At 52.4% G+C, this 8,946-nt stretch overlaps 1 protein-coding gene across 1 annotated transcript in view; it reads left to right on the top strand.

Annotated features, from left to right (window-relative positions):
* The window catches only part of FKRP (fukutin related protein), a 9,681-nt gene extending 1,062 nt beyond the window's left edge, over positions 1 to 8,619 (top strand). Inside the window, exons 2-3 of the mRNA XM_011367901.2 lie at positions 971 to 1,032; positions 4,956 to 8,619. Coding sequence (XP_011366203.1) covers positions 4,995 to 6,482 — 1,488 coding nt within the window. The 5' untranslated portion in view covers positions 971 to 1,032; positions 4,956 to 4,994 and the 3' untranslated portion in view covers positions 6,483 to 8,619. The remainder of the gene's footprint in view (positions 1 to 970; positions 1,033 to 4,955) is intronic.
* The last annotated feature ends 327 nt before the right edge of the window (positions 8,620 to 8,946 follow it).

Raw genomic sequence — 8,946 nt, 5'->3', positions numbered from 1 at the left:
CGCTCCCCGCGGAGGGTGGCCCCTGGGGAGAGCGGGACTTTGGGGGCGGGGGTCGCTTTCTGTCCCTCTCCTCGCGCTTTGCCACAAAGAGTCTAACCCTCTTCAGACCCGAATACCGCTCTCCTGGAGCATCACTATCACTCTTTGAGAGAAAGGGCGACCACCAGGGGTGGTTTCAGCCGTGGCCCCATCCTCTTTGATTCCTAGCCCGGGTCGGTTGTCATGGTAACTCTTCCCCAGCCGGGAACACCCCCAGCCTTCCCTCCCCAATCCCCTCCTGTCCCTGCACCAGAAGGAGATTGCTAAGGTAACCTAAATCCCTGGTGGTCCTTCTGCCTCTATCCTCATTGGTTACTGTGGCAACCTTACCTAACACTCAGGTAGAAAGGACCCCAGCCCCAAGGATACTGATTACTGAGGGAAACACCTCTTTCCCAACCCTTCCCCCCAGCCACCCAGTCGGCATTACCGTGGTAACCATCTCCCCTCCTTTCCCCTGGTGGGAGGTCCATGGACCAAACCAACCAGGAGATGCTCTGTTGAGGAGTAGTTGCTATAGTTACAGAGCCTGACCATCCCTAGGGAGGTGAGAACAGGCAAGGCCAAGTCCCCGTTACCATGAGTGGCAGTCCCCCTTCCAGTAACTTGAACCAGACCCATCAAGGTAGGGATGTTTTGGGATTTTCTCTCAGGATGGAGTATGTAAAGGGAAGAGATTGTCATGGTAACAGCTTGTTTCTTCTAGCCCTACCTTTCTGGATGCATTCACGAGAGAGGGATGGTTATAGGTTGTTATAACTGACATCCTTCCCACCCATTCCTGAGATGCTCCAGGTAGTGTCTGAGCTTATGGGGCTTCAAGAGAAATGATTCCCTGACCCTCTCATGGCCACTCTTGAAAGTAAGATGCTATTGTGCTCTATTGTACGAAATTGGCTCATTTGGGGTTTTCTGGTTCTTTTTCTCTCAGCAGTGCAGCTGAGCTGGGCTGGAACCACCCCCCTGGAGCTCCCCCAGCCTGCAATGTAGGAGGTAAGAAGTCTCTTAGTGTCACTAGCATTGATGTGGACACTGCCACTGCCTCTTTCCCAAAGGCTCGCCCACATATCTCATTTTCTCTACCCATCACATTCCCATTCTATAGATGCAGCAACTGAGGTTCATGACAAATCAGAGTTCAGGCCAGGTGAACCCAGGCTGTGAGTCTAGATCCATTTAACATTATTTTGTGGGAGACGGAGAGACAAATAACATCTTGGCTTAACTGCCTTCTTCCCTGACCACCTTTTCTAAAGCAAGTCCGTTTTCCTCTGCCATGCCCCCTGCTGGTTTCTTTCCCCATCTGTAAATTGTTTGTCTCCCTACCTCTGGAGAGCTGGCTCAGTGACTGCCCTATTCATTCCACGTCCCAGAACACTGGGTCTGGCACAGAGGGTACTCAGTAAATAGCTTTGTTGACTTAGTGAGTTGAATTAATTGATGTGCCATGTTTCGCTTTGAAAGCACTCCTCAGGTTAGGGCTGGAGAAGGCTCACAGAGAATGGACTCAGAGTTGGGCTGCATGGACCCAAAAAAGACAACAGAATTGATTGGATTAAAGCACAACTCTGGGGCCAGCTTCTAGGGTCAAATCCTGGGTCCGCCACTTTCCAACTGTGTGGCTTTGAGCAAGTGACTTCTCGTCTCCGTACCTCAGTTTCTTCATCTTTAAATGTGATCATAACTAGAAGATTAACCAAGTTAATAATATGTATAAAGTACTTAGAACAGGGTCTAGCACATCATGAGCAGCTAGAATTGTTGATATTAGTATCCTATTATGAAAAATATTGAGAAACACATAGAATATTTGGAGCTTCAAAATCATGTTTTCATCCACCTTGCCTCAGCGAAGGGGTTTTGAGCCCTTATAATTAGGGAAGTCCAAACTGACCTTGTCCGCTCACCCTGTGGTCCACTCACTCAGTAGTTGGTACCTCTTCGTTGAGCCATCATACACTCTGGTCTCTGAGGACCCAGTTTCTGTCCTCCGTCCTGTATCTCCCATCTCAGAGTCAGCCAGACAGACAGTGGCAGGAGCCAGGGCCTGGATATGGAGACTGGGTCCTGGTCCCTGCATCCTTTTTGTCTCTGAGCCACAGGTTCATCATCCAAACAATTGGAGTCATTCATTTATTGAGTACGTACTGTGTGCCAGGCACTGAGCTATGCTCTGGGCATACAGCAGACAATAAACAAGATAAGTAAAATCTACATGATAACCAGTAGGAGAGAAAAATGACACAGAGATGGGGCAGAGGAAATACGTAGATAATAGGAAGATGCATTTTTAAATAGGGTGGCCAAAGGAAGAGCTAACTGGACGGGCGACATTTGAGCAAAGACCTGAAGGCCATGGGGAAGGAGACGTGCAGATACCTTTGGGGAGAGTATCCAGGCAGAGGGAAAAGCCAGTGCTGTGGCCACAGTGTCCTGCATGTATTTGAATGTCATTTGGTGGCAGTGTGGCAGGAGCTGTGAGCGAGTGGGGGAGGGAAGGAGGTCACGTGGGGCTTTACAGGCTACAGCGAAGACTGGCTTCCCCTTTGAGTTTTGAGCCATGGAAGGGTTTGAGCAGACGCAGGACAGTAACTAATTCAAGTTCCTGGCGCTAGGTGGGAAACAGTAAGGAACAAAAGCAGAGCCGGAGGATGGTCTCTTCGGAATCTTTAGAAGCTCCTAAAAACATCTAAGGGTCTCTCCTGTGCTGTGCACCTAAGCTCTAAGACTCTAAGATTTTTAAGACTCAGGGATTCTGTGGTTCCAAAGGTTCTTCCCACCCACAAAAATGTGAGTTCTGTGAGGTCAGGGGTGTTGCGTGTGTGTGTGTGTGTGTGTGTCCACCGCTGTGTCCCAGTGCCTGGAACAGTGCCTGGCATGTTGGAGGAGCTCAACAAGCTCCTACAACATGATATTGAAGGACTAAGGAAAGAAAGGATCCATCGAAGGCCCAGAAGGCAATTCCAAGGTCCTAAAGATTAAGAGGTCACTCTTAAAGTGCAACTCAGATTCTTAAGTGACATCCAAGTTGGGTCAGAGATGGGTAAGCGGGACTGGGACGGGTGCAGAGGGGCGAGAGGGCATTCCCGGTGGGAGAGAGGGTGGGAGAGAGAGCGGAGATGGGGAGACCAGTGCGGGCCCCCAGGCACATGGCCACAGCTCAGAGTTTGGCTTCAGGGACCCGAGCGGGCTTTACAGACCCACAGAAACCTTGACCCCAGCCAAGTGCTAGGAACACAGTGGTCATGGAGACAGCCCAGCTCTACCTTCCCGGGTCTAGTGGGGAAGACAGACCCATCCCCATACAGTGCCAAACCAAAATGGGCAGGGTTGGGATAGGAGAGCCCAGAGGGGACTTCTGACCTAGTCTGGGGTTGGATGAGGACTTCCTGGAGGAGGGACCATCTTAGCTGCGGCCTAAAGCACAGGTAGGAGTTCCCCAGGGGAGAAGGGGTATTCAAGAGGAGACTTCTGAGTAGAAAGAACAGAATATGCTAAGGCTTAGAAATAAGATTTATGCCTTATGAAGACCCACCCCTCTGGCTGCCAGGAGGAGAGGACTTGGTCAGGAGGCCAGGGGAGGCTGAGTAGGGGTCTGGGTGGACCAAGTTCAAGGGGGAGCTGTGGGAATGGGGAGAAAGGTCAGAAGTATTTAGGAGCTAGGAAGATTGGCTGGGTCTCTGATGTCCCCCTCCCTGGGAAGAGCAGAAACCTATGAAAATCCTCCATGGGAACCTTTTTTTGAGTATCTGCTCAGAACCCAGAGAGTTAGTTACATTCCTGTGCTGGAGACCCGCCAAATCTTCAAGTTGAGATGGGGACACGGAGACAGCGCCATCTGGCGGTTGCTTAGGCGTGTAGCCAATGAATGGGAGAGGGAGTTCTAAGGCTAGCAGCCTCTTTGAATGCAGCCCCCTCCATTTAACAATTTTTTTTTTTATTGAGATAAAATACACGTAACAAAACTTATCACCCTAACAGTTTTTAAGTGTATCATTCAGTAGTAGTAAGTATATTCACATTATGGCGCAAACAATCTCCAGAACTTTTTCATCTTGTAACATTGGAACTCTAAGCCCATTAAACATCTCCCCATTCCCCCACCACCTCAGCCCCCGGCCACCCCCATTCCACATCTTGTTTCTATGAGTTCGACCCACTCCATTAAAAAAAAAAAATTAGTAGCCAACATTAAAAATGAGGACAATTCTGATTTAAGAAAACATTTCTAGCTTTTTTTGTAAAACCAAAATCATCTGGCTGACCGTCAGGGAAGAGATGACCAGATGGCACAGGATCTGAGGAAGTGAGAAGGGGGGTGGTGAAGGAGGGGCTTGGGGGCCAAGGCTGCATGCAGGGCATCGGCCTCACTCTGGAGACAGGGACAGGGTGTGGAAGGAACAGGAGGAAGAAATCAGGGGTGGCTTCCTGGAGGAGGGAATGGTAGAGAAGAAGGTGTAAGTCGGGCTTGGGAATGGGGTCCAGGGCATTTATGAATGAGAAGTAGACAGTGAATAGAAGGGTGAGATTGAACAGAAAAAAGAAGGTGACTCATTTGATAAAATCTTAACTGAACACTTAATGTGTACTTAGCTCAGTGCTGGGTGGCCTTGGGAACCCAGCAGTGACCAGGACAGGCTCCGGACTGCCCTCATGGGTCTCACAGTCCAGTGGGAAGAGGCAGACAGGTCCCTACACAGTAATGACTTAGAATGGTGGGACCACCCAAGGGGCTGAAGGAGCCCAGAGTGAAGTGCAAGCCAGTCAGGAGAGGTCAGGGAGGGCTTCTTGGAGGAGAGGAAGTCAGAGCTGAAACCAAATAGGGAAAGCGGTGGGAAAGAAGGGCAAGGCTGAGGATGGGTTGGGGGGTTGCTGAAAACCAGCTCCAGCCTCCTCTTCCATTCCTCCCTCCCCAGGATGCCCCGGAGGCCCATCTAGGGCGCAGAACTGGCTCCATGCGGCTCACCCGCTGCCAGGCTGCCCTGGCGGCTGCCATCACTCTCAACCTCCTGGTCTTCTTCTATGTCTCGTGGCTGCAGCACCAGCCCAGGAACTCCCGGGCCCGGAGTCCCCGCCGCGGACCTGCCCCCGGCCCCCATGTCACCATCCTGGTGCGGGAGTTCGAGGCCTTTGACAACGCGGTGCCGGAAATGGTGGACTCTTTCCTGCAACAGGATCCAGCCCAGCCCGTGGTGGTAGCAGCCGACACACTCCCCTACCCACCCCTGGCCCTACCCCGCATCCCCAGTGTTCGCCTGGCACTGCTCCAGCCTGCTCTGGACCGGACCTCCGGGGCCTCACGGCCTGAGACCTACGTGACCACTGAGTACGTGGCCCTGGTACCCGATGGGGCAAGGGCCGAGACACCCGGCCAGCTGGAGCGCATGGTGGAGGTGCTCCGGGCGGGAGGCGCACGCCTGGTGGCCGCCCCGGTCGCTTCGGCCAACCCTGCTCGGTGCCTGGCCCTGAACGTCAGCCTGCGAGAGTGGACAGCCCGCTACGGCCCGGCCCCCTCCGCTCCCCGCTGTGACGCCCTGGATGGGGACGCCGTGGTGCTCTTGCGTTCCCGCGACCTCTTCAACCTCTCGGCGCCGCTGGCCCGACCCATGGGCACCGGCCTCTTCCTGCAGACGACCCTGCGTGGCTGGACCGTGCAGCTGCTGGACTTGACCTTCCCCGCGGCGCGCCAGCCCCCGCTGGCCACGGCGCACGCGCGCTGGAAGGCGGAACGCGAAGGGCGCGCTCGGCGGGCCGCGCTGCTGCGGGCGCTGGGCATCCGCCTGGTGAGGTGGGAGGGCGGGAGACTCGAGTGGTTCGGCTGCAGCAAGGAGACCCCGCGCTGCTTTGGGACGGTGGTGGGTGACACGCCGGCCTATCTGTACGAGGGGCGCTGGACGCCCCCGTGCTGCCTGCGCGCGCTGCGCGAGACCGCCCGGTACGTGGTGGGTGTGCTGGAGGCGGCCGGCGTGCGCTACTGGCTGGAGGGCGGCTCGCTGCTAGGGGCCGCTCGCCATGGGGACATCATCCCGTGGGACTACGACGTGGACCTTGGCATCTACCTGGAGGACGTGGGCAACTGCGAGCAGCTGCGGGGGGCCGAGGGGGGCTCGGTGGTGGACGAGCGCGGCTTCGTGTGGGAAAAGGCCATAGAGGGCGACTTCTTCCGCGTGCAGTACAGCGAGAGCAACCACCTGCACGTGGACCTGTGGCCTTTCTACCCCCGCAACGGGGTCATGACCAAGGACACGTGGCTGGACCACCGGCAGGATGTCGAGTTCCCCGAACACTTCCTGCAGCCTCTTGTGCCCCTGCCCTTTGCCGGCTTCGTGGCGCAGGCGCCTAACAACTACCGCCGCTTCCTGGAGCTCAAGTTCGGTCCCGGGGTCATCGAGAACCCTGAGTACCCCAACCCCGCACTCTTGAGTTTGGCAGGAAGCGGCTGAGGCCCTGACTCCCGCGCCTGGGGTCAGGGGAACCGTCCTTTGTGTTTGGCGCCTCTGACATTTGGTGGGCAGGCCAGCACAGTCGCGACACTGAAACCTGCCGTGCCCAGGATTTCCGGGAACCCTGGGCTCGGGGCTGGGACAGAGGTTTGGAAGGAAAGGGAGAAAGGGTGTAGGTTCTGGGGCCGGACTGCCGCGATTGGAACCCTGGCTTTACCACTTACTAGTTAGGTGGCCCTGGGCGAGTGTTCCGGTTTCTCTGTGCCTCAGTTTCCTCCAGGATTCAGTGATAGCGCTCTGCGCTCGATGCCTAGCCCATGGAGCGCAGGACACTTGGCTGCTGGGCTTGCCTCTACCACTAGAGGGCGCCTCTGTCCTACCGCGGGGCCAAGGAGACAGCAAGCCCAGGACCTCGGTCCGTAGCTTTTACAGCTCTTGAGTCTGGTCTTCTGTGTAAGCCCCTGTGCCCGGCGGGACAGGATGACCTTCCCTCCTGGGAGAGCACTGTGAGGTGCGTGCTGCTCTTACAGAGGAGGAAACAGACTCAGAGCTCTGAGGTGCGGCTGCGGTTAATGCGTGGGGTTCTGGATCTGGGCCCCACTGCTTATTAACCGTGTTACCTCATTATTGTAGCTCACACTTATTAAGTACTTACTGTGTACCAGGCATCGTTCTCCGTGTGTCCCACGAATTAACTGGTTTATCCCTCGCCTCGACCCTCCCAGGTGAGAGTTGCTATTATTTCCATTTTACAGGTGAGGGAACTGAGGCCAGTCCCGTAAAGTCACTCGCCCAAGGTCAGATAGCTTAGAAAGCGGCAGAGCCAGAACTTGAAGCCAGGCAGTCAGTCTGGAGCCCACACTGAAGTGACCCATGGCGCCCCTTTCCAGCACCGGTACCCCGGAGGGCCTCGCACCACTTAGCAGGCAAAGCAGTTCACGGCAGCCTGCCTTTTGTGACCGTGCACCTAAGAGTAAATACTGTTCGGGCATGTGTCCCCAATATGTGTATTTATTTATAAATTATATCCAAGTACTACTCTCATGCTATATATTAGTAATAAGGCTTAAATTATTCCATTTTAAAATTATAAGTGTAGAAGTTTTTTGGTTTTTTTTTTTCCCTTGCCTCATCCCAACGACTTGTCCCCCACACCCCGGGGGTGGCTCTGAAGTAGAAGCCTTCTGGCTTCAAACCCCAAGGCTGCTGCTCCCTCCCACTGTGAATCGGGGCCTCGGAGACACTGCCTCTGCACCTGTGCTTGGCACCTGGGAAATGCAATTAATGAGAGCGTTTTCCCCACAGGGGTGCCCTGAGTGCTAAACGGGTTGCGAGTCAGGGCTGGATTTGCAACCCAGTTTGGCCACCTACTTTCTCTATGACCTTAGGCAAGTCGCTGCCTCTGCCTCTCGGAACCTCTAGATTAGGTCGGGGATTGAAACGTGAAACTCTTACAGGAGGAGGCTTCACAGACCCGCAAGAGAAGACAAATGCGCAGATTTGGCCCAATCTCCTGAGGCTCAAACGTCCTGAACCTGTGAGTGGCTCACAGAGACTGTTGGGTTCCCATGGAACATTCTGGAAACATGGGGATGATTTGGTTATCACCGTGGTGGGGTGCTGCTCTAGCTCTCAGCATGGCCCAGGGACAGAAATGTCTTATGCAGAGCACCTGCACATGATAAAGCAGTGTCCTTTGTCACATACGGTTTTAAAATGTCCCATCGGAAATTCATGAAGGATGAATGATGTTCATAATATTTTGCAGCTGATATGGGAATATAAATTAATATATAAATCAATATATGCATCCAATTTTTGAAATATTTTTTGTCTCAAGTAATCAAAACGGTCTATCTGTAAATACACATTTCTTTAAGTTTTTGCCAAGAACATAGTTAAAGCTCAACTCAAATTATTTAAAGATTGTGTTTCATTTAGAAATTGTCAGTATGATTTCTTGATCGATACAGCTGTATACATGCATATACATAAAATAACGTATAGATATATAATCTTGTCTTAGCTGTGATTTGATGAGGGAACCACATCAAATGCTTCTAGCAACTTCCCATTAAATTGAGAATCATTAGGTGACTTGGGATTTCAATAGATAAAGAACTTCTCTTAGCATCAACCATAGTGTTTTCTCTCTTTGCTGTTCCTGAACTAACAGTAATACATTAAAAACTTTTCTAGCCCTTATAATATTGTCCGATAGTTTCGTATATCCAATATCTATTTTCAACTAAACAACAATATGACAAAACCCATAGCAACAATTAACTTGAACTAGCGAGTTTATATTACATGTTATTGAATTTTACTGCTTTCTCAATTCCTCTTGTATTATTAACAAGAAAAAAAACAGAAGTAGTTTAATATTTTAACAACCACATTGAAAAACCGGGTTAAGAATTATCTGAGCCCAGAACCTAACTCTTCATGCAAACGCAAAGTCTTT

Source organism: Pteropus vampyrus, unplaced genomic scaffold, assembly GCF_000151845.1.
Source record: "Pteropus vampyrus isolate Shadow unplaced genomic scaffold, Pvam_2.0 Scaffold138, whole genome shotgun sequence".
NCBI classification, from domain to species: domain Eukaryota; kingdom Metazoa; phylum Chordata; class Mammalia; order Chiroptera; family Pteropodidae; genus Pteropus; species Pteropus vampyrus.
The sequence above is the reverse complement of the archived record's forward strand: the minus strand, read 5'-3'. Positions and strand labels throughout refer to the sequence as shown.